Genomic DNA, 26,171 nt, shown 5'->3' with positions numbered 1-26,171 from the left:
ACGCGGGCCTCCGAACGTAGCTTGCTTGTTGATGAAGCTGGCATTCATACAGATGGACAAAGTGGGGGTGGGGCGTGGGGAAGGCAGGCAGATGGAAATGGAGCTGGCCAACCCCACAGGAGGAAAGCCTGTATGATATTTTGTGAATAAAGGGCTCAACAAAAATAAAATGAACAGCTGGGAGCTAAAGAGGGACCACAACTAACAGCCCCACACTTCATCAACTTTGAAAAGTATCACACATGGAAAGTGATTTCACTTCAAGGTGTCTGGAACTTCCACTCATATAGTTTGGGGCTAAGTTCACACAAGGGGATCAGTCTGGAGCCAGATTCATAGCCCAGCATGTCCAGTTGAAGGAAATTAGGTAACGAGTCCAAAAAGTAACAACAACAGGCTCATAAATGACCTGGCCATCAGAACAGGCAGCATGCTCTGGACTAACATCATTGGAAGCTTCAAAAGAACATGTTTCTGTAAACTTACTGAAATTTGCCTAGCTCTCTCCAAAAATCTCCTTTTCTTTATTTTGGTATTATTACTTCTGGATTGGTTGATTATTTTCAGTGCTTTGAGAGCTTTCACGAAATCTCATGAGATTACTTGCAAGACCACAATTTAGATTTCGAATGACGCTGGCCCACTTATATATAGACGCAGAAATAGACATATACACACACAAATGCGTGTGTGTGTGTGTGTGTGTATATATATATATAAATAAGCACACACACACACATACACAAGTAAAGCACAAGCTGTCTTGGAAAGGAATATGTGATGGTAGACATGATCTTCATGGTAATTTTGAGGGTACTCTCCACCCACACTCCCTGTTCAATGCGTCTTGCATAGATGTCTGTTTCTAACATCTCTGTTGATGACTTGTCTTCTAGAGCACTTTTTGGATGCTGCTAGTGAAGTCCCTTCAGTTGTGAGCAATCACTGTCATCTGGTGGAGTGGCACGTACATTGCTCTCCTTGTCCATGCTGGGGAACTTCCAGACTGCATTTGGTTGACCGCTGCATTATGCAGAATGCTGAAATAAGTAGACCTTTGGCTAACCAGCTGGATCATCTCTCCATATGTTCTTTTTTCCCTTCTGGTTCATGCAGAAGCTACGTCCATCTAAAATTATTGGTATGGCCAAGCCAAAGAATTTTAGTAAAGTGCCATCGGTATCTGCAGTGTGATAGTCCTTCCTTTAGGAGGCCTGTTTGTTTCCAGCGTAGAATGGAGATGGGCTGAACCTGTGTGTTTGTCCGAGGAAGGAAAGAAGATTTTTTTGTCTGCGTGTGGTAGTTTGAAGAATTGATCCTAGACATTTAGCTCTTCAGGCTGCAGTTCTGAGCCCACTTTTTCTTTCCTTTTTGTTTTTTTAAAAAAGTAAAGCTGTTGAACATAGCGGGATTCATTTCTACCCCACAATTATGGTGTTAATTTGGAAGCTGTGCGTTTTCCCGTTCCAAGAATCAGAGGTCACATTGAATCTTAATCTTATCTTTTCTCATAAGCATTTTGTCACCCAGATTTGGCAGCAGAGAGATAATGGCTTTGTCCTGTTTCAGCCATTAAATTCTTTGCTTAGAACTGAGCTAGCAGCAAAACTAAGTACCAAGACTTGTTCTGATACCTTTTTTATTTTAAAGATTTTTGAAGAAGGAGGAAGACTGTGACAGCTCAAATAGTTTTACATAGATGGGTCCAAATCCTGCTTTTAGGGATCATCACATCATCTATTTAGGAAAGGACTTCTGCGTTTTAAGGGGCAAATTAAGAGTGTGATGGAGAACACAGCCCTTAACCCTGGAGGTGGTATTCCAAATGCATCCAACACTGATCTTTTTTAAAATAATTAAACGAAGTTCAGTGGACAACATTTTCTTTTCTTTTTAAACTTTCCACACAGAGATTTCTGAGCTAACTGACCCAGGGAAAATATCAGCGAGTAATGCTTTATTTTATTTTATTTTATTTAATTCCCCCCACCCCTGTCTTCTAAGATTCAGGACGAGTAGAATGTGAAGGTGACAGACACAGTGCTGCTGCAGTTGTTTTAAAATCACAGCAGCCGGCAGTTAACAACATGGGAACCAGCTGCTTATCTAGCCAGATAATGGTTCTTAATAGGGAATTCCACTTGAGAGTTGTTCCTGCAGATGCACCGCTTAATACTTCAAAGAGGGTGGGTTGAAATATTCACTCGGATTGGTGAAAGAGCTTCCTAGCCAGCAACCTGTGCTGTGCCTTTCCAAAAAAGCGAGATTTGGGATTTATTCAGCGAGGGGTTATGTACAGGTTAGGATCCGATTTCCCAACAAAAAAGCAAAAAGAATGCACAGAACTGGTTTGTGCTCTTTAGTTTTATATGTTTGATCTCAGGGCTACAGAGGAGCTTCACTTCATGACCCTTCCTGAGAAAATACTGTATCGGTAACACTTGAAAAATTGGAGGGGGACTTCGAAGGGAAGTTGGTTACATGGATTCCCTAAAGCTTGAGACATGTAACTCCTAAATAAGGTAGTTCACTTCAGTTTGTTCGTTTATTTAATCAATTTGTGTAGCTGCCCATCTCAAAAGGTGACTCTGGGTGGTGAACAATTTCCTGTTGAGGTTGCCCATCCTTTAAACCATAGTCCTTTAATTGAACCAGATACTCTTGGAATCATAGAATCGTAGGGTTAGAAGGGACCTTGGAGGTCTTCTAGTCCAAATGGTTCTCCAGTCTCTTCTTGAAAACCTCCAGCGATGGAGCACCCAAAACTCCGGAAGGCAAGCTGTTCGACTGCCTAACAGTTCTCGCTGTCAGGAAATTCCTCCTTATTTCCAGGTTGGATCTCCCTCTGATGAGCTTCCACCCATGGCTTTTTGCCCTACCCTCAGGTCCCATGGAGAATAAATCGACACCCTCTTCCCTGTGGCAGCCCTTCAAGTATTGGAAGACTGCCATCATGTCTCCCCTCAGTCTTTTCTTCATTAAGCTAAACATACCTAGTTCCTTTAGCTGTTCTTCATAAGATTTAGCCTCCAGACCCCTTATCATCTTTGTTGCTCTTTTCTGCTCTCTGATGATCTGGAAGAGGTGTTTGTGCATGTGGATAAGGGTGGAACCAACTCAAGAACCAGTGATGCTATTTGGGCAAACACCTGGGTGCAGATCAGGGGCCCAGTAGCCCAAAGGGCCCTCAGATTCAACATTATATAAGCTGGGGTTTTTTTTATACTACTACTAAAACAAATGTCCTGACTTCCTTTAAAGATTTTAAGAAGAGTAATGCAGACAAAAACACAGAGAAAAAAGAGAATTGAAGGGAATTTAGATGGGGAAATGGGGTCATCAAAATTATGGGAGGCTTGCTAAGTCTCTTTGCTCTTACCTCACCCCTCCTTTCATCCCCGAAGTTGAAAGGAGGACAGCTGTCTTATACCTCCTTGTATAAAAAGGGAATTGAGTATCAGGACAGCTGGTTCGGCAAGAAAGGGGTGCGAATTGTTTGGCCTCAGTGAAAGATTGAAGCAAATTTGAAGGTTCCTCTTTTGGTAGAATTTGGAGAATTAAAAAAGATTGGAGTGGTAACATTTGTCAGATGGGATAGTTTCTACACATTTGCTAAACTGCCACAAAGCTGTACCACAAATGAAATTTCAAGGCAGTTTACAGGATTCTACTACAGCAAGGAACACATAAAGAGCCAGAATCTAGAGTTAATAGTTGAATTCTAAGTATTCAGCTCTTATCTAGTAGAATTTAGAGTGTTCAACTTAATTCTGTTAAGCTTTCCCTTACATTTGGGACTGAATAGATCAGTTCTTCTGTTCATAATCAAACTGATTTGCCACCACATCTAATCTCACAAATAAGTGAGCCCTTCACTTATTTTCAACCAGGTTTGAAAACCACAGTCAGACTTAGTTTCTCCCCCTAAACTACCCTGAATTCTCACTCACCAAAGAGTTGCGCCTTTAGTGACAAGAGACAGCATTATAACACCAGACATCCAAAATATAATTTAGATTCTCCTCACAACATAAGACGTGGCTTTCTCACATCACCTCAATATGTTCAGGTCCTAGTTCATAATTTAGAGGAAGTCATCTTAATGTTGGGTTTTCTACCTCATAAGTGATCTGCTGCTTACACCAGTAGGGCAGGAATTAGCTTTTGACCAAAATGGAATTTTGGAACAAAAAACCAAAACATTTGAAGCAGTGGGTTCAGGCCAAGACCTAGCTAGATATTCCAAATGCCTTCCCTTCATTTTGGCTCATGTTGCTAGTTGTTTTGAGTAAACAGATATCAGTTGCAGCTAATGAAAGCTAATCTTCTCCAGGTCCCAGGAACAGTGCTTACTATTCAGCATCAAAGCCATGCAATCCTCAAAAATGTGCTACCAAAATCCACTACAAAAATGCATTCACGGATTCATGGATTTAAAAAACCTGAATTCAGATAAGTGCATGCAAATATTCTGAGAAAGATTTTGGTCAACCTGCTCCCCCTTCCTGAGTCCAACTGGGATTCCTGCATTTCCTTTGCAAAGTCCATTTACTGATGGTTGTAATCCACCACCTATGGAAGGCACCAGGCTCAGATATGGGGCTGATCCTTACCCTAAGATGGCAACTTATGTAGAGTAAAAACCACTGAAAATGTAGTGTGAAGATTGGTAATGACAGATCCAACGTGATTGGTTTAATGTTGGCCTGTACATGTATTTAGGAGTATCTAATATCAGTGTAGTCTTGATGTAATGAGTAACTGTCAGGCTGTTTCAAGAGATAGGAAATTATTCATGCATTTACAGTGAAGTGGATTTCTTTTTTAGGAAGCATGAACCAAACAGTATGGATTGGGAGCACATTATGGGGGTGGAGAGAGAAATTTAATTTGTTGCCCCTGCCAAATCCCATTCTGGCCCCATCCACCCATTTTCATTGATATGGAAGACCCCATTGACCACCGTACAGTAGAGGGAATCCAATGTGACATCCATGTTTTACAACCCCCCTTTTTTATCATCTATAGATTAGGAAAAGCCCTGGTTGATGAGTATATATGTGTGTGTATTTTATTTTACTTATCTTAATTTTGTTTATACTTCCTTATTTATTTTAGTGGCCTCCAACATTAACAGGAAGAACAGCCCCACGTTTTGAATTACTACACTTCACCTTTGGTTTCTTGCAGTTTTGTTATGAAAATAAAGTTGAAGAAGCAGATGATATTATTTGGCAAAGAGTCTTTGGAGAAGACTAGCATCAATAGCATTTGAGAATTTCCAGGTCATCTGGAATCAGGAATATTTGTCTCTTTTTTTTAAATCCAGAAGTTAATCCATGAATGTCCCAAGTGAGCTTCTGAGAAGCTGTAGTTTGGAACCCAAGTCATATCCTGTTCATTGGGCACTGCAGTTTCTGGATTTTCCACTTGCCTTTTCGCCTTCTGTGGCCCCCTTTCCATACAAACATGCCATCCTGTCTCTTGCTAATGTCTTTTGGAATGAGAAACCTTGGATTATATGTTGAAAACAAATAACATTTTAATAGGCTTGTTGGGGTTTTAGTTGCTTGCATGTTATATTAGATGGTTAGTGTTACTGACTCACCCACAAGTAAGAAAACTGGGTAGAAATAGAAAAACTAAAACGACTGCTAGCAATAATGGAAGTTGAAAAACTAATCTTTTTTTTTTTTAAAAAAAGATCCACAATATTCTCATTTTCTTTTCTCTTGATCAGTAAATGTGGTAGCAAGTTTGAAAGTTCTGTCAACTTTTTTGGTAGTTAACCATTGTATGGATGTAATGAAAACTGGAATAACTGTATGTTTGTATGTTTCTTCCCAAAACAAAACCCTTAGGGTGGAAGGGAGGTGAGAAAGTGCTAAGTGCCTCTGAAATTGCTTAATTATTAACCTCTAAAGAAACAGGTAATATTTCCGCCATTCACCTCATGTGAACCCAAGCTCTATGTTACCCATTTCTTTTACTTTCAAAGCCCATTATACAGCAGGTCGATTTCCTTAAAATACATTTTCTATAAAAATGTAGCAGTGTCAGTGCAAATAACTTTTCGAGGTGGTGGTATCATTCAACTACAAGGAAAAGAGGGTTTTTTTAAAAAAAATTTGTTTGTTTGAGGATGGAAAGGGTTAACACTCTCTTTTTTCTCTTCTTCTTTCCAGGTTTATGACAGGCTGCAGAAACATTCCGTTGTTCACTATGATCCAGACCTCCAACAGGATTTCACCAGTGACACCTTAAAATCACGGCACCAGCAAAGAAATAGCAACCAGCATCATCTTGACTGGTCATTGACGTCCGAGTCTGGATCAACTTCCCAAGCTTGCTTCATTGCCCCAGAGCCAAACCGAGAAGCCACTAATTCCTGTAAGATCTCTGGGTCAGAGCCTGCAATATCGTTCAGCAAATCCCAAATTAAGAAGTCAAACGCTGGCAACGCGTGGGCTCAGCTGACAAGCGGTAGCAACAAAGACCTTGCTGCCTGCAGTGCAGCCCCAGGGTCAAACCCTCTTGGAGTGGTTTCCCAGTCTAGCACTCTGGTTGACTGCAGTGGCCTTCCCTCACTAGGGAGTCAAGAGGGAGGGGGACAAATGGACACCCTTGATCAAACCAGTACCAGCACAAAGAAAAAGTCCAGTAAAAAAGACTTAATCAACCAAACCATCCAAAACACAGACATAGAATGGGTGAAGAATACTCAGAAGTCATTTGAAGCCAAAACGAATGACAACTTGGATGGGAAAAAGGAATCCAGTATAACCAAACCACCATCCCCTCGACAAAGCCCAAACAACTCAGCCAATCTTTCTGAAAACGATTCGAGTCATGTGCGAATTACTATCCCCATCAAAGGTCCAATAGTGGAGCTACCTGGTCACAAAAGGAAGAAAAGGCAGTCTACAAAATCTGCTGCTGAGAAGAATGTTCCAGAGAAATCACCATTTTCCGGGCAATCTGTAAGCAGTGATGTAGCTTGCCGGAGTAGCACCCAAGCAGAGTTGTGCAAGAAAGATCTGCGGGTTACAAAGCCAGGGAAAGCTACTGAGATTGAGTCTCCATTGGTACCCATGGAAAAAAATGAGATAACCAATAAATCACCCTCAAACAATGCCACCAGGCTCAGAAAGACCACAGTTGTGACATCTGTTTCAATGACAAATGATATCCCTGCACTCACCAAGCATTCAGAAATTCAGCATCCAAAATTTGCAGCAAAACGAAGGTGGACTTGTAGCAAACCTAAAAATGTGTTCCGGGAACCTTCTCTGAGTCCGTCTGAGAAACTGATGATAGAACCTCCATCTGCTTATCCCATAACACCATCGAGTCCTCTGTATACCAATACAGACAGTCTCACTGTGATAACTCCCATCAAGAAGAAGAGGGGACGGCCAAAGAAACAACCTTTGCTCACTGTTGAAACCATCCACGAGGGAACATCCACCAGCCCAGTCAGCCCAATCAGTCGAGAGTTTCCGGGGACAAAAAAAAGAAAGAGGAGACGAAACTTGGTAAAGTTGGCTCAGATGGCTCCAGGAGAAGACAACTCAGTCAGTGAGTTGAAATTTCACAAAAAGGTTGGCAAGCTTGGTGTACTGGATAAGAAGACCATCAAGACTATCAACAAAATGAAAACCCTCAAGAGGAAGAACCTTCTGAGTCAGATCCTATCATGTTCTAGTAATGTATCTTTGAAAGCAAAAACACAGCCACCAGCCACTTCGGGGGCTCCAACCATTGATGCGAGGCTAGGGAAGCAGATAAATGTGAGCAAAAGAGGGACTATCTACATAGGCAAGAAGAGGGGAAGGAAGCCAAGATCTGAGTTGCAGTCCCCACAGGAAGAACCTAAGACAGTCGTCAAACATTTGAGGCCTGTATCTAGCCAGCCTGATAACCCAGCCGTGCCTTCCACCTTGCAGTCCCTGGTGGCATCATCACCAGCAACTGTTCACCCCCTTTCGATGCAGTTAGTCGGACCTAATGGCAATCTTAGCCCTGCCAGCACTGAAACCAATTTTTCAGAGTTAAAGACTATGCCAAGTCTACAACCCATCAGCGCTCTTCCCACAAAAACTCAGAAAGGAATCCATGGTGGGACCTGGAAGTTGTCCCCACCTCGGCTCATGGCAAATTCTCCTTCCCACCTTTGTGATATTGGTTCCCTGAAGGAAGTCACGTTGTCTCCTCTGAGCGAATCCCACAGTGAGGAAACCATACCGAGTGATAGTGGAATCGGTACTGACAATAACAGTACTTCTGACCAGGCAGAGAAGACCTCAGAATCTCGCCGAAGATACTCGTTCGATTTCTGCAGCCTGGACAATCCAGAAGCCATTCAGTCTGACGCCAGCAGTAAGAACAGGCACAGTCACAGGCAGAAGCATCTCATTGTTGATAACTTTCTCTCCCACGAGACCATAAAAAAACCAAAGCACAAGAGGAAGCGGAAAACCCTGCAGAACAGAGATGATCTCCAGTTCCTGGCTGATCTGGAAGAGCTCATCAGCAAGTTCCAAGTGTTCAGAATTTCTCACCGAAGCTATACGTTTTATCATGAAAACCCATACCCCAGCATTTTTAGGATCAATTTCGATCCCTATTATCCTGTGCCATATATCCAGTACGACCCATTGCTGTATCTTCGCAGGACCTCCGACATGAAGTCTAAGAAGAAGCGTGGTAGACCTGCCAAAACCAATGACACCATGACAAAGGTGCCTTTCTTACAAGGGTTTGGTTACCCAATTCCCAGTGGGAGTTACTATGCACCCTATGGAATGCCTTACACGTCAATGCCTATGATGAACCTTGGCTACTACAGTCAGTACCCAGCTCCTTTGTACTTGTCTCACACCCTTGGAACTGCGTCTCCTTTTATGAGGCCCACCGTGCCCCCTCCCCAGTTCCATGCAAGTTCTCACATGAAGATGCCCAACACTGCCAAGCATAAAGTAAAGCATGGCGTTCATTTACAGACACCAGTAGGGATGGGCCTTGGGGAAGTACATTCCTCATTGACCTCCGCGAAGGTTTCGGGGACCAGCTTACCCAGTGGCCGACTTCACAAAAGGAAACACAAACATAAGCACAAACACAAGGAGGAGCGGATATTGGGGGCTCATGATGACCTAAGCAGTCTCTTCGCTAGCAAGTCTCCTGGCTTCTCCAGCCATTCAGTTAGTGAGAGATTAAATGTCTCTGAGAAAGACCTCCCCTTGTTGACTGAGAAAGGCAAGCATAAGGACAAACAGAAGCACCAGCACTGTGAGGCTGGGCACAGAGGTTCCAAGAATAGCTTTGAGGTGGACACCCTGTCTACCTTATCGCTCTCCGACACCCAACAGTGGATCCCGAGCAAGGATAAGAACAACACAGGTGGGGATCCCGGTGACTCCTGCATGAAGAGGTATGCTGGGAACACCGAGAGCAGTGCAAGGACCGATGCCATGGATGTCTTTGGCGAGATGAATCCCATGAGTGAAAAGCGAGATAGTGACACCGGCGGAGCAAAGAGAAGGAGCTTTGACGGATTTGGGACGTACAGGGAGAAGGACTTTCAGACTTTCAGAACAAGTAGGAAGGACAGGAATTCTTACGATTCCTCAACTGTTTCAGGTAAGAGATTTCCCTCCAAAGCTGTCCCATCCCATCTCTTTCTAGATATGTGGATTGCTATTTCTTGTTCATTAACTGCATTTATGTAGAACTTACTGTTTATAATCATGTGGTCTTACTGTTGAATGGGACTGTAGACATCATCCGCTCCAAAACCTTGCTGAATGCAGAATGCACTAGAGCATCTTTGGCAGAAACCATCCAAAGGTGGTTCGAAGTTTTCTGGCAAAGGAGAACTCATATGTCATGTGGCAGCCGGTTCCACTGGCTGCAAGGCTCATATTGTCAGAAGGTCCTTTCTGTTGTCTGGTTGAACCACCTTCCTTGTGGTTTTGATCCTCTGGTTCTGATTCTGCCGTCTGGGCCAATAGAGAATAAGTCCACTTCTTACGTGTGGCAGTCCTTCGGATACTTAAAGAGTGCTGTTATCTCTCAGTTGTCTGTTTGTGCAAATGAATTCTGACCAGGAATAATTACATCCTGTGTTCTGTAGTCTGTGCTTCCATTCATGCATACCAAGATAGCATTTACCTTTTTAGCAGCTGCATCAAGCTGCTGGCTTATGTTTAACCTGCAGTCAACAAGGACACCCTGCATCCTTTCATATATAGTACCAGCAAACCAGCTCTCCCCCCTCCTAGTCATATCTTACATTTTTCTTACTGAGATGCAGAACTTGACATTTCTCCTTGTTAAATTCCATCCTAATTGTTTCAGCCCACTGCTCAAGCCTAGATCTTTTTTAATCTTCTCTCTTTCACCTAAAGCAGTGTTTCTCAACCTTGGCAACTAAGACATGTGGACCTCAACTCCTGGCTGGGGAATCCTGGGAGTTGAAGTCCACATGTCTTAAAGTTGCCAAGGTTGAGAAACACTCATCTAATGTATTAGCCACCCTTCCTTGTTCCGTGTCATCTGAAAACTTGGTAAGTGTCCCCTTATCTCCATCATCAAAATCATTGATAAAAATGTTGAATTGCACAGGGCCCAGCACACTGTAGCACTTTGTGGCACTTGACTTGATCCTTCCCTCCAAGCTGAAGTGGAGTCATTAACAAGCCCTCTTTGAATGCCATCATTCAGCCAACTGTCAGTCCATCTAACAGTATCAGCTAGCCCATAGTTTACCATTTTATAAAGAAGAATATCATGAGGTACTCTGTCGAAGGCTGTGGTGTTCATGGCATTCCCCTGACCTATTAAGCAGGTAACTCTATCAAAGAAGATAAGGTTAGTCAGTCATGGTTTGCTTGCAACAAATCCGATGTTGGCTGCCTATCCAGGTGTTCATAAAGATGCTGTTCGGTCATCTGGTCAAAGACACTGCCCACTGTATAAATCAAGCTGAAAAGCTTGTAATTTCCCAGGTTGTCCTCCTCCCCTTTTTTGAAGATGGGGTGATATTTGCTCTCCTCCAGTCTCCTAGGAGTTCTCAAAGATTACCAAGTATGATTGTGTAGTTGCATCTGCCAGTTGCTTCAGTACCCTGGGATGTAATCCATCTGGCTACACAGACTTGAATTCAGCTAAGTTAGCTAAGTCCTCTCTTGTCCTCTCCTTGTCTAACTTAAGCTTCCCTCCTTCCCCAGAGGCATAACCATGATCTGCTAGGCTTCTATTTCCCTTCTGAGGGAAGACAGATGCAAAATAGGAATGAAGAAGTTCTGCCTTTTCATGATCACCCATTACCACTTCACCACCTTTTCACTGCAGTGGATCTACACTCTGTTTGGCTTGTCTTTTATTTCTCACCTATGCAAAGAACCTTTTATTTGGGGGTGGGGTTAGTTATTTTTGGTATCCTTCACAAGCCTTAGCTCCTTATGAGTTTTAGTTCTTCTGACAGACTTTTTCTGGTTTCTGGAGACCATCTAGTATTCTCCTTCATTTTATATTTCTCTCATTCCATTTCCTGTATGCGTCCTGTTTTCTCTTCAGCCTTTCTATAGTTCTGCATGTATCCCCACGGACCTCTTTTGATTTCTCACATTTTTCCTTCTTGTGGGCATTAATTGCAATTGTGCCTTCAGTGTCTCATTTCATAGAATTTCCCATCCTTCCTAGTACTTTTCTCCTTCAGAATTTCAAGCCACTGGATCTGAACTACCTTCCCTCGCAGTCCATCAAAACCTGTTCTTCCGAAGTCCAGTTTACAGCTCTGCGTCTTCTTGGTTCCTCAACTTTTGGATATCACAGATGCAAGGAAAGCATGTTCAGTTTCTTCCAAAATGCCAGGCACCTTCAGTTCTTCAGCAGATTCTCCTCTGTTAGTGAGGATTAAGTCCAGGCTAGCCATCATGTTTTTTCTATCCCCTTCTGACAAATGAAATTGTCAGCAAGAGAGGAGAAGAATTTGTTGGACCTCTGACTCTTGATAGAGGGAGATTCCGAGCAGATGTCAGGATAATTGAAATCCTCCATTATCCCTACTGTATGACTTTTTGAAAGACTGATCATCTGATGCAGGAAGACTTCATCTGCATCTTCTGCCTACCCAAGTGGTCTATTAACCATCACATTATATGTGTCCTCCTGAATTAGGATCTCCAGTTCTCCTGTTTGTTTCCCATACTCTGTGCATTGACGCAGAACACTCTGAGGTTATGAGTACCACCTACTGGCGTTTCTGTTGTAGTGTCCTGTGAAAATCTGAGTCCCCATCCTGGTCTCTTGATTCTACCTTTGTTCTGCTTAGTCCTTGTCTGCATGTTCAGTTCTGGAATTTTGCCACCCTTCCCCTCCTGTTCTTGTGTAATACCCGTCTGGTGACCCTACATCTGCCAAACACTTTCTTCCCAGTTTTTCTTTTAAGATATATCCCATTTCTTCCCAGGAGCCCTTTATGAAGGTAGCATATGCCATTGTTGTAGAATCCAACTCTTCTTGGAGATACCACTTGCAGAATCATTTGTTGGTTTCTGCTTTTTTCTTCATGTGCCATGGAAGGATTGAGAAAACTTTAGCTTTGTTTCCAATTCCTTCACCTTTCTGGCCATGGCCTCATAGCCTCCAGAGATTTTTTTCAAGGTCTCTCCTGGCCAGGTCATTCATCCCCATTTGGATCAAGAAGAAAGGATAGTTGTTGCTGGCTTTGGATAATCCTGGTAACCTCTGTATCATGTCCTGTTTGTGGACATTCAGAAGACAGCACACCTCCTCCAATGTTATACAGGTCTGCTCACAGCTGCTTTGGTTCCCCTTAAGACGAAGTCTCCCATCACCATGACACACCTCTTCTTTCTCAAGATGGTTCTTAGACTTCTTCAATCCATAGATTCCAAGTGTTTCTTCATTGTTTTACGACATGGTTTGCTCAGTCGGCTGTTGATCGTCGTATAGGGGAAGAACCTGATACTGGTTCCTGAATTCCACTGGCAGCAAGTTCTCCCTGATGCTCTTGCTTCTTTGAGTCACATTCTTCCACTTGTTTGCCAATAGGTGCTTTTTAACCTGTTTTTTTGTTTGTTTGTTTGTTCTCCTCACTTCTCTGCTTTTCCTGGAGAGCTTCATCTCTCCTGTCAATGAACCTGTCACCTTCCCTGCTGCATTTCAGGTAGAAAGAGAAACTTTGATACACTTTACAGGACATGATGATGCTTCCTTTCCTGTTCATGTTCCTTGGAGACTTTCCCGCCAACTCTAAGCTTGGTTGGTGTTTAACCCTGGATACTGTTTGGTTGGTGGCTTAGCCTGGTTAGTTAATTAGAGTGCAAACTCATAAACAGAGATAATTTGGGGACTGGATGTTGTGTGAATGCAGACATTGAGTGACTGACTCCTGACCCCTCTCTTTGGCTGGTTGATATCAATCTGCTGATTCCAGTTCTGTAGATCATCATCAATGTACTCAGTGGAACCTGAATTAAATGGGTAACATGTAGCTAAGGTAAGGTAAAGGTTTCCCTTGACATTAAGTCCAGTCGTGTCCGACTCTAGGGGGTGGTGCTCATCTCCGTTTCAAAGCCAAAGAGCTGGCGTTTGTCCGTAGACAGTTCCGTGGACATGTGGCCGGCATGACTACACGGAATGCCGTTACCTGCCCGCCGAAGCGGTACCTATTAATCTACTCACATTGGCATGTTTTCAAACTGCTAGGTTGGCAGGAGCTGGGACTAGCAACAGGAGCTCATCCCATCACGCGGATTCGAACCACTGACCTTCCGATCGGCAAGCTCAGCGGTTTAACCCACAGCGCCACCGCGTCCCTTGGGTAACATGTAGGATAAAAAAAATGAAAAAAATTATATTTGGGTTTTTTACCTCCTCTACCCTACCACTTTCCCCTATTTTCCTGATCCTGTCCAGTTATTGCTGCACCCCCTGGCTACTACAGAAGAGGAAATCTGGCCCTTGACTCCTAAAAGGTCCAGAAAAAAAAAAGACATTTCCTAAACATAGATGTCCATTGCAAGTCACAATGACATCATGCGTGTCATGATGACATCACAGAAATGATGTCAGTTATATTCTTCGGGTCAGTACATAATTCATGTAATTTGTGTGAAGCCATTATCATGTGCAGATGTCCATGATCCCAGCTGTTTAAGCCAATTCTGTTGCTGGAACAGCAGCTTAAAGGAAGATACTGGCTAGAGTAATCTTTAACGTTTAATACGTTGGATTATATTTTTGGTCTAACAAATTACCTTGCTGGAGGTGGAGAAGCTTAAGAGCTGCCTGGTATGATTGAGAAATATGGTTTGTGGTGGCAAGGCTCAGTGGAGAGCAAATGTCTGGTGGTTTTTTCCAGTTGTTCCTAGACCTTTCCAACATGAGAAGACATGTTAATCAATCCACCACAGACCAGATCCCAGAAGCCTTGCGGTGGAAAAATGGAAGTGCTAGACCACCACAGAAGTCCTGCCATACACTGTGGTCCTAAGATATTTCCTTGCAAGTAATGTAATTTCTAATCGTTGTCTCAGTGGATCTTGGTTGTAAGAAGGTATATTTGGCCTTGAACTGAAGCAGCTGGACAAATCCTTCCTGTTCAAGCAAGGAGAAAACTCCTTTTCTTCCAGTTGTGCTTTGTGTATTCTCCCTCCATAATTATATTATTGATATTGATGTTGATACTTACACTTTACACAGAGGGTACCAAATAGCTCTGACTGGATTTGGTACTGTTGACTATTAGATATTTCCAAGATTTAAGATAGTTAAAGATGTTGTTGTAATATATACACTGTTCCAAGTAATGCATCTTCTATTATTACTACTACTATTACTATTATGGTAGGTCACACACTCAGCCAGATGTTTAGATTACATTTGCTATTTTTATCCACCTATCGAGTCCTTCCCAAGCACCTGAGATAGGCAGATGTTGTTGTTTGATGGTGTTAAAGATATCATCACAGGATACCTATTACTATTAATAGTATTCATTACTATTATTATTATTATTATTTGGGTAATCTACAGTTAGATTCACAGTCAAAGACTGATGGAAACTTAATAATTCAAGTCCCAACCAAGGACCTAAGAATTATTAAGGTAGTGTCTGACGATATAGGCAGTTCCTAGCAGCGTATTTTTTTTTTTTTTGTAAAATTAGGGTATTCGGGTCCAATAAATTCAAAATTTACAAATATCGGGGCAGTCCTTTAGGTATTGCTCCAGGGGTTCCAATTATCATCATCACCATCATCTTAGGGACAGAAGAGAATGGTAGTTCTAATCCCAACAATGGGTCGCCTCCCTGATCAAAGTGAACTGAGTACGATAAAACAAGTTATTTTTCTTAAGGGTATTTGTACCCCACCTTTCGGGGATAAGATCAGACTCAAAGCAGGTTATGTGAGTATGTTGGTTCACGTGCACACATGCGTATGGCAGAATGAAATGGCAGCTTTCATGATACAAGCACCAGTCTTTTCTAAAAGAAATTCTGGACAGGCACATGGTTGTAAACAGGAAGGTTTTTGAACTGTGAAGGAGCAAAGATGTGACCATCAACTAAAGATAGTTACGTGATGCTGGTTCACATGAATGGCTTGTTTGTGGTAGAGAGTGAGCACCATGCAAACCCTGAAAGTATTCCCAAGAGCTGTGCATCACTTTGTACTTGAGAGGGGAAATGCTTTAGAGAGCAGGGGAGACATCCAGGTGGCACCATCAGCAACTCTTTAAACCAACTGTTCCTTTTCCTGGGATTTTAGTGTAGTGTTGAAAGGCTGCTGTGCAAGCTAGGGAAAAGAAGTAATGGCTTTGAAGAGGTTACCAACAAGTATTCCCTGAGTCAACCCGCACGCTCCAATCCCCTTTTGCCTTTGACTTCAAAGCACTGGATAGTCCTGTTACAGAAGAATGGGGACCAAAGCACCCTCAACTGTAGGATTCTCAGCACTTGGAACAAAAATGTTTTTCCCTGTATGTACAAATTGACTAGCAGAGGAAAGAGATCTACCCTAGTTTCCTTCTTGTGGGAGGAAACTCAAAATACATACAAAATAAAATGCTATGCACTTTTACTCAAATGCTGACAAAATGTCCCATAGAGATGCATTTCCACAATGAAAGAAAAAATGAAAATGGTTCAGACTTGTGGGCTAAGCCACAAAGTTAATCCATCTTGGCATATTATGCACATTAGGGCTGTGCAGGCTTTGAAAAATATTTGGAAGAGTTACTTCAAAAGCCTGACAATATAAGCACAGCACCTTCTTAAAGCAGCTACATCTGTGCAAGCCTGAACACAGTCGCTACCGCTTTAGTGCGTTGGGTTAAAGAGGCAGCTGCTTTAAAGAGTCACACTAAAGACCTGGCTGTTTTAATGGGTTGACTTCTTCAAGCATCCATGTCATTTTCATTTTCATCTTCCTTTTCTTCTTGCTCATATGGAAATCCAGATAAAGACATGTCTGCTTTAAACAGGTGCTGAGCACCATGTGTTTTGAAAGATTTCTTTCAAATCATTTTCAAAATATGCGCAGCCCTCATGAAGCCAAATGGGTGCAAGTGAAGTCACAAGCATTAGGATATCATTACACAAATGATGTGGCATATGTACAGTGCATAATTTACAACATAATGCAACTGACATGCTGTAGCTTGCGCCATTTGCATGCAGCTACTAATTCTGTAACTGCTAAGTGAACTTACCCTATTACGTTTATGGAGATACATTAATTTGGATTCCTGTGCTAAATAGGAGTTCTGACTAAATGTCTCCTCCCAACCCTACAATCCTGTGCCATCAGACACAGACACCTAGTTCAGACCTTCAGCTAAACCCTCAGAAATCAAACACAGGACCAGCCAACATTGTCCTGTCCTCTACATTGGGGGAAAGATGGCTGGAAATGGAAAGGACTCTCCTTAAAACAGGCTATCTTTCAGCTGTGTGGGATTACAGTTACCATAATCCATAACCAGCGGTGGTGTTGTCCTGTCAGGAATGAGGAGCTTGTGATCCGCACCTTTGAGAGGGTACCAGCAATGGAGTTAAGGTTCCTTCAAGACAGGGTTGGGCCACCTCTGTCTCCACATACTACTTACTGTACAGTCCCCAGGTAACTTGTGATAGATCACAGAGCCCGCTCTGATATGACTGTTAAAATCAGAGGTCCAGCCCTTTTCAGGTGGGAAGCAAATCTGTAGCATATGCTCTAAATAAATATATCACTTTTACAGAGCCAAGAAAACTCGTCCCAGTCTAGCTCTGCCTGCAGATTTAATGTGGCCTCACCCCTCTGACAGATCTCCACTCCCCATGAGTGTTAAGGATGGTCCGTAGCAACATTATCCCTACCCACAGCGATTCTCTGTCTCTGGCCAAGCTCCTAGACTTGCCTGTGCTTAATTTCCTTTTCGCATCCTTTTTTTTTTTTTAAGGAAATGTTGGTATGCTGCACTGCAAAGGGCATTTTCCAGTGTCAGTTTTATTTACTCCGACACCTTCTATGAATATTTTTTGAAAAAAGGGCGGGGGGAAACCACACACCATAACAAAGGAGAGTAGGTTGGTCTCACGGGCAGCAGCTGCTTCCCAGATTGAACCGGTCAGCCGGTTTGCACATAGGGGAACCCTCCCGTGGCAGTCGTTTTGTGAGAGCCCCCGCCGGGGTGCTTGCAGGGTTCCAGAAGTGCCAGCAGGCTGTGCAAAAATATATTTGCAAAGATCTTCAGATGCAGCTGAAGAGCCTCGGAAAATATGACTGACCGTCCTGCGGTGCTTCACAGCCTAAATCCACCCCCCCATCCCACCCCCGTGCGAGAAGCAGTGCTTGCAATCCTGCCACTGTAGGGATGTAACCCAGCAATTCATCACCGCTCTTCCACCGGTGTGGCGTAAAGGCTCAGTCATCTCAGAGATGCCCAGGAGAATGGGGGACCCTCTGCCACAGTTGCTTAGCAACTGATGAATGCAGGCCCTGCCACCCGAGAAGATTCTCCTCCTGCCCTGCCAGTGATCCTGGTCTTGATTTTCAAGTGACAAATAAAAAGGAAATAAATAAAATAAAATCCTTCTCCAGGCTTGAAATAATCCCATTTAGGCAGCATCCTGGCCGGTGTTTTCAAGCCAACAGAAACCAGTTCCTGCATTGGCTGCTTGGCCAGGGTTCTCCATGAACCTGATCCACCCAAAAGCAAGTCAGTGTGAATAGCGTATCAGTGTTTATCAGTCTCTAGAAAACCCACTTTTTTTTTTCATTCACCTGATCATTTCAAGCTCTAATTGCAGCTGAAGGGCCCAGCAAGCTTGCAGTAGTTCTAAACATGGTTAGGGATTAACATGCTTTGCTGAGTCAGCCTCTTAGTGAATAATATGAACCTTGAACATGGGTTCGTTGAGTAACCAGGTTAAATGTGTTGTGGGAATGCCGCCCATGAGAAGCTGGGTCGCTTCACATCTCCCCTTTAACTTATGCCCATGGTTTATGAATATTCATGCATTTTGTGTTATCGATTCCATTGGCTTTTAAAGAATATATTCATGGTAATCGAAGTCCATCATGGTGTGATGATGCCATGCACTGCCCAGAAATAGAATAATGACAATTGCTGTGTTACAATTTGCAGCCTAAAGTCAGAGGCCTGCAAGAAAAATGCAATTTCAAAAAAGACAAAACAAAATCAAGAATACCAAAACCGCTTTCCCATCTCCTGCGGTTTAGCCGTGTGTGTTTATTAATTCAGTTCAGTTATACAATATGTTAAAGATCCATAATTAATACAGATCTCAGGAAAACTTCTCTGAATGCTAAGGAGAAGATGGCTTTAGATACAGAACAACCACTTAGGCAAACTTGCAGGGGTGAACTCAGGAGGAGTCAAAGATGCCAAGATGGCTGCACATGTGACGCATGTAAAAGAGGATGGGGGTTCAGGCATGATGACATCTTGACTTACTTGTCCCCTCCTGCAGACGCTCCTGCAAATGTAGAAGTACTTGAGAGAACAAAAATTAGGACAAACCACTCAATATAAAATAAAATAATAGGAAATCTTACGACAGGTAACCTTTCCCCTAGCATTTAATTGTGCATCTTGTGTTTGCACAACACCAACCAGATTAGTGAAAGTTCTGGTTTCACTAATTTCTGATTAGTCTATTTTTGCCATATACTAATCTTGGTTACTGTTAAATCTTTTTGATTTTTATGACCAAATTTTGTGTGAATCACTTGGTTAGTTTATGGTTCTAAATACTGTACAAATCTGTACAAAAAAATAGGTTAATTCAACAAGTATGTTGTGTGAACAGTTACTCAGAATGTCCTAATTGCTCCTTCATGCGGTGAACCTTGGTTTACACTTATTTGGTGAGTTTCATCAAGTTATCCTTCACTTTGTGAAGGAATTCTTATGGATACCACATGACACTGGTACAAAAAGTCACATTGCAGTGACTTTGTCCTGTCAAGAATGTACACAAGTATTGTACCATTAGGAACAGATTCCTGGCAAGTAGGAGACCAATAAAGTTGCAAAAATCCTTTAGAGGATTTAAAAATATGGTCATTAGTCATGAACGGAAAAAGAAGTCATCTTTCCTTGAGTGTGTTTGCTGTTCCAGCTTTTTGAAAACGGTATGTTTATTTTCATGTCTGCAAATATGTGTGGTTCTCCATGATCTAATACAACAAGCTGCAGATTATGTGCTTGGTTTGTTCATTGTCAAAAGTACTATTTGGATGGAAAAGTCAACGGCGTTTAGCTAACCAGAGCTGTACTTTGTACTACAAGGAGGAGAAGAAAAATATATTAAAGCTAAAAACAATCTCAGCCAAGAAAGTTTGGAGCCAAGGGTGCTCATTAAACTATGAATATCTGTTTCTGATTGTCTGAGCTATGGCACTTTCTTTCGACTTTTATCTCCCAACCAGAATCATTGTCTCTCGTTCCCCCATCACCATTGTTAGGACATTTTTGTACATTAGGAACATCAAATGAATGATTATCGAATCATTTCAGTAAGCCACAGATACATACATACATTGCCATATGGAAAGGAAACCACCACATACACAGGCACACACACATGAAATGCTCCTTGATCTACTTTCGAGGTTATTCTAAAATATCAGGCAGAGTTTAATTCCAGCAGAGAGGGATGGATCCAAGCCTGCAGGGGAGTTGGGCCATTTGCCCTCACTTTTGTATAAATACACAGCAACGCTCTGAAATTCCTTTACAATCCAACTGGGAATTGGAGAATCGTTTATGTAACAAAACAGCAAGGAAGAAAAGAAATGCATTGTTCCTGGTTGGTTTGACATTCAGTTTAAAGGGCCCCTCAAGATTTGTGTTTGATGAACTTTAGGTTGCAGAAAAAGGACATAACTGTTTGCCAGGAGGGAATACTTTGGCTAAAGCATTGTGGATCCACCAAACTCAGCAGACTTCCCTTCACATTCACACTGGTTTTGCTGAGCTCTGAGAATGCGGTCTCATTGTGCCTGGAGAACAGCTCAGTATATGGATTGGCTAGTTGTTCCAGAATTCTATGGCAATCTCTAATCTGTCCTGGTACATTTGTTGTTTATTCGTTTAGTCGCTTCCGACTCTTCGTGACTTCATGGACCAGCCCATGCCAGAGCTTCCTGTCGGTCGTCGACACCCCCAGCTCCCCCAGGGACAAGTCCGTCACCTCTAGAATATCATCCATCCATCTTGCCTTTGGTTGGCCCCTCTTCCTTTTGCCTTCCACTCTCCCTAGCATCAGCATCTTCTCCAGGGTGTCCTGGCTTCTCATTATGTGGCCAAAGTATTTCAGTTTTGCCTTTAATATCATTCCCTCAAGTGAGCAGTCTGGCTTTATTTCCTGGAGGATGGACTGGTTTGATCTTCTGGCAGTCCAAGGCACTCTCAGAATTCTCCTCCAACACCACAGTTCCAAAGCATCGATCTTCCTTCTCTCAGCCTTCCTTAAGGTCCAGCTCTCACAGCCATATGTTACTACGGGGAATACCATTGCTTTAACTATGCGGGCCTTTGTTGTCAGTGTGATGTCTCTGCTCTTAACTATTTTATCGATATTTGTCATTGCTCTTCTCCCCAGGATTAAGCGTCTTCTGATTTCCTGACTGCAGTCAGCATCTGCAGTAATCTTTGCACCTAGGAATACAAAGTCTTTCACTGCTTCTACATTTTCTCTCTCTATTTGCCAGTTATCAATCAAGCTGGTTGCCATAATCTTGGTTTTTTTGAGGTTTAGCTGCAAACCAGCATTTGCACTTTCTTCTTTCACCGTCATCATAAGGCTCCTCAGTTCCTCTTCGCTTTCAGCCATCAAAGTGGTATCATCTGCATATCTGAGATTGTTAATGTTTCTTCCAGAGATTTTAACTCCAGCCTTGGATTCCTCAAGGCCAGCTTGTCGCATGATGTGTTCTGCATACAAGTTGAATAGGTAGGGTGAGAGTATACAGCCCTGCCGTACTCCTTTCCCAATCTTAAACCAGTCCGTTGTTCCGTGGTCTGTTCTTACTGTTGCTACTTGGTCGTTATACAGATTCTTCAGGAGGCAGACAAGATGACTTGGTATCCCCATACCACTAAGAACTTGCCACAATTTGTTATGGTCCACACAGTCAAAGGCTTTAGAATAGTCAATAAAACAGAAATAGATGTTTTTCTGAAACTCCCTGGCTTTTTCCATTATCCAGCAGATATTGGTCCTAATGGAACTTTTCAGATACATGCCCAGCGCAGAATCTTCTTGCAGGTCCTGACTTTTTTGCAAACATGCCTGCGTCCTTTTATCCAAATATGCATCTCTTTGTGGATTTCTCAGTGAATGTGCAGATACGACATGAATAGGGCCATGCTGAATCACATTTCCCTTCCTCTACATACCCTGTGCGTATTGATAACATCTAAAATAACAACACAGTTTTTACATTATAGATGACTCATCACAGACAGTCATTGTTATCAGCATACTCAGTGTATTCAGGAAGGAATCCAAAATATCAGGATTAATTTTCAAGACATCCGCTTTTTTTCTCATTCCTGAAATATTCAGGGTTTTGAACCGTATTTGTCCTTTTCTCAAAACAGTAGATCTCTGGGGTATTACCCAAAATGGACAGACTCCCTCAAGATGGGCTTGAAATCTAAGCCTAACAATATTCATTATTATCTCCAGTTAGCATTTCAGTAACTCTTATAAGTAGGGAAAAGTGGATGTTACATTTGGTTCCTTTTGATTCTTGGTTTATTTAAGTTTGCCTTTGCAAATTTCTGAAAGATTTACCCATGCCAGCTCCTAAGGAAGGTTATTTGGGGAAGGATCTTGAGCAATTACAGAACAAATATACAAGTTATCATACAGGAATAGCACATACTTCCATTCTTGGCAATGTGCATGGGAGTTAGCCATAGGATGGTCTTTACTCAGGAGTAAACAAATTAATACATTTAGACTGCACTGGAGCAAGACTAAAGTAGGGTCATCTAAACTGTTGGGTGGATGAAGAGCCAAGAAGTTCAACCCATGAAGAACAGTTAGGCAGCCATTTGCTTGGGGAGGGACCAGAAGAGGTCCACATTTAGTGCCCCAAATCTCCAGCTGAAATACAGATTTTGGTAGCAGATACTGAGGACAAGGCTTTCTTGCTAGCATCCTGAAGGTCTAATTTAGTCTAAGGCTGGTAACCTGTGAGTACTCATCCATACAGCCAACCTGTGCAGAAGGGGCTCATGTACGCTTTATAGGAAGGTAATGCGTGAACCACACCCTTCCTCTATTATCACTCAAGTGTCAGTTTTGATTAGTGTAAAGTAGATTTAAATCCTGATAATCTCCAATGTTACGGCAACTTAAATTAGACGTTTTGATAACCCCCTCTCACATCTAGAGATATTTATTGAATGTAACCCTACCTATTCATGAAGCTGAGCATGGACATCACCAGTTACCTGGTCTCCGGTGGCAACAGTGAATCCGGGAACATGTCCAAATTACAAACTTGTTCTTTCTCTAGAAATGCAACTCCATCCCAGATAAACAGTTCTTTTATGGACCAGGTGACTACTGATCTATAGGTACACCATAATCCGCACACAGAGCGCTCTTATTGCCAAAACCAAACCCTCTGTGAACTTTAGCTTAATATTCAGTGCATAAAATGAAGGTTAAGTGGGAAAGAGGAGAAGCCAACAGTCTCACTGCAATTTGTAGCTACCTAATTGCTCCCCCAGTGTCAGGATCACTTCAACAGGTGCTTCTCTCAAGCTGCTTGCATATGTTATCTCCGTATTAACTTTTATCCTTCCATTTTCAAGTTACATTCCATGATAATTAGAGCCAAGAGACTCCTCCTCGTGGTGAGGCATGCTCCATCTTTGGTATGACCTGTCTTCTCCACCATACTGGCACTTGTTCACAGGGCAAGCCCCACTGGTTTTATTGTGCACTGCTTCCATTCAGCCAGAAGATAAAGAATCCAGAATACATCCTGGCGGAGTTTCCTTCAGTCTGGAGTGAGAGGCTGACCAGGCATACATATAATATTGCCCCAAACACCCCCACTCAAATTGTAGAGCTCTTTTCTAAAACTCAACCCAACTTTTCATGCTGTCAGTAGATCAAAACATCTAAGCCACAGCTTTACCATGGTTCTTTAATTATCAGCAAGGGTAGTAATGCACTCTTGCTACTGAAGGAACCACATACTTTAACATGCTGGTTTCCCCAGGCATACAAATTTATAAAGCCTATTTGCAATGGTGGGATTCACATGCAACTAGCAAGCATGGCGTTTTGTTTTAAATCACTGTTGTAGGTCAAACACGATTCCCCTGCGCAGGCGAATATTCTTAACCTTCCAACTCTTGCGTGGATTTAAACCTCACTAAAGAAATTTCACAGGGAATATAAAATTCAACCAAAGGATAATTTCTGTGTTAGCTTTATATATATGAATAGCCTGAAGAAAGCAACCTGTTTGCCCTTTCCGTAGCTCAAAAAGCATACAACCTCTGAAAACTAAATTGCAGCTTGTGTAATCTGTCCAGGAGGACATTAGAGATTCTTCTCTCTGGCCCTCTCAAACTTTTTCTTCCTTCCAAGGGATTTTTAAGCAGCACTGTTTCCTCTAAATGGCATTGTTCACTTGATGTATATTATATGCATACAGAAAGTGATCCACCAGCTTATCTCGCTTCAAAAATGGCCTTAGAAGATAATATTCAACTAGGAAGACTTATTTGTGAAAAAGAGCTTGTGCCTGAAGAAGAAAAAGAAGAGGCAACTGCTCAGAAAATGCTCATAACTTTAATAATACCTTTTCTGGAAGTTTCTCATGATTTGCCTGATTAGAGATTTCACCATCCATCATTATATTTCTGAATCATGTTGAAAATAATCTATTCTGACTTGCTGCTCCTGAATTCCCTGCCCATTTGATGACCCTTCATCACACAAGGTTGACGTGGTCCACTCCAGTGGCTCCTGCTCATCATCAGGAACGTGACTTCATCCATGGTTTAATACAGATCCCACTGAAGATCCCTGGAAGCACTAAACCCACTGTTGATCTTCCAGCTTTTGGAATCTGCTTACCTGCCCCCACCAGGTGAAGGAGTAAAACAAGAGCACAGACAAGGAGCAGTAACATCTGTAGACCTTGCCTTCTCCTTTTACCAGGTACCCTGGATGGGGCCCACAATGGAGGCTGTTGCTTACCTAGATCATTTATGGCGGTCTTCTTCCACAAGTTCCTTTTTGAAACGTGTTGTGCTGAAAACTAACCTTGCTTTTTGAAGTCATCCTCACTCAGTTTGAGGAAGGAGAATGTGCTTTTGAAATGTTGGTGATATTCTGGTTGGAGTATGGGGTCCCGACAGTCACGTAGATAGTAGGTGACCCAGAAGTATGTCTTTCATCATGTAAACAACTTTCTGGCAGTCTGCACTGCTCACACGTCCATTGGGCTTGCTCACTTGGGAAATGTGAGCAGCCAGAGAACTTTCAGAGAGATAGAAACATTTTTAGCATCAGCACAAGACTAACAATGGCCGCCTCCAACAAGTGAGACCGCTCACAAATACCACTAAGACAAATTCAGAATAATTCCTCAACTAGCCTAGGAATAAGGTAGAAAAACAGAAGCTACTTTCACAGAGGAAGAAAACTTTTGAGATACTGCGAGGCAAATTTCAGCACCGTCTTAATTTAGAGTACATTTGGGAGCGAGTTATTATCACACAAAGTTTGTAAGGGGATAAGAAATACAGGCAAATGAAATTTTCCAATATGGCAACCGAAGAGAGGAAAAACTGAATGAGTGTTTTAAAAACTACAGCAAATACTCAACCCTTGTGGGAAATTGGAGGTGCTCCCTTTCTGAACACCCTCCGTTTCATCCTCAAACCTGTTGCTTGAGAATAAAACTAAATGTATCCTTTACATAAATGTGTTTACATAATCGAGAGCCGAAAGGAAGCCCGGACAAGCTGTCCTTTGGGGGAATTTGGATTTTCTTGCTATTTTGTTTGTTTATATATATATAAAAAAAATAATGTTCAGTGATGTCTAGGCTCCAGGAATGCAAGTCTTCATCCAACCACAAGTTCTTGGCAAAATATTCATGCTACACAGAATGTTCTTTTTGTATTTTTCTCCCCCATCCAAAAGGTATAAATCACAGTGTTTAGTTTTTGCAAATTGAAATATAGTCTTTGTGCTATATGTCTGGGATTGATGCTTTCCAAAGAAATATGGGCAATCAGATTGCCACTGTCTGGCTTTCAACAGTTTACAAAAACTTATTGAAGCCCCCCTCCCACCAAAGACCAGATCTTCATAGGTTGCTTTTGGCTGCTGATGTCTGTTTTCTGACTTCTCATAAAATACAAAGAAGCTGCTTAGATTTTCTCATTAGACAATGCAAACCGTCTTTTTCTCCAATCTCTGTTGTTCTCACTCTTTGAATGGGGCTGTTCTTGAATGTCCTCCAGGTATTTTGAGATGTTTAAACTTAGGAGGAAATTTCTCAATCCCCATTAAGGTGTTCAGGATCCATGAAACCAACTGAAAGAAAGAGGGTTGGCCCGAGTCAGGAGGGCTACAACAGATG

General features: G+C 42.2%; 1 protein-coding gene across 1 annotated transcript in view; it reads left to right on the top strand.

The window, feature by feature from the left end:
• SETBP1 (SET binding protein 1) overlaps positions 1-26,171 on the top strand; it is a 237,933-nt gene that overhangs the window by 149,426 nt on the left and 62,336 nt on the right. Inside the window, exon 2 of the mRNA XM_063295874.1 lies at positions 6,186-9,642. Within this exon, the coding sequence (XP_063151944.1) occupies positions 6,186-9,642 (3,457 nt within the window). The remainder of the gene's footprint in view (positions 1-6,185; positions 9,643-26,171) is intronic.

The sequence above is a fragment of the Candoia aspera genome, chromosome 2 (genome assembly GCF_035149785.1).
Source record: "Candoia aspera isolate rCanAsp1 chromosome 2, rCanAsp1.hap2, whole genome shotgun sequence".
NCBI classification, from domain to species: Eukaryota; Metazoa; Chordata; class Lepidosauria; order Squamata; family Boidae; genus Candoia; species Candoia aspera.
This window is presented reverse-complemented; position numbering and strand designations above follow the sequence as displayed.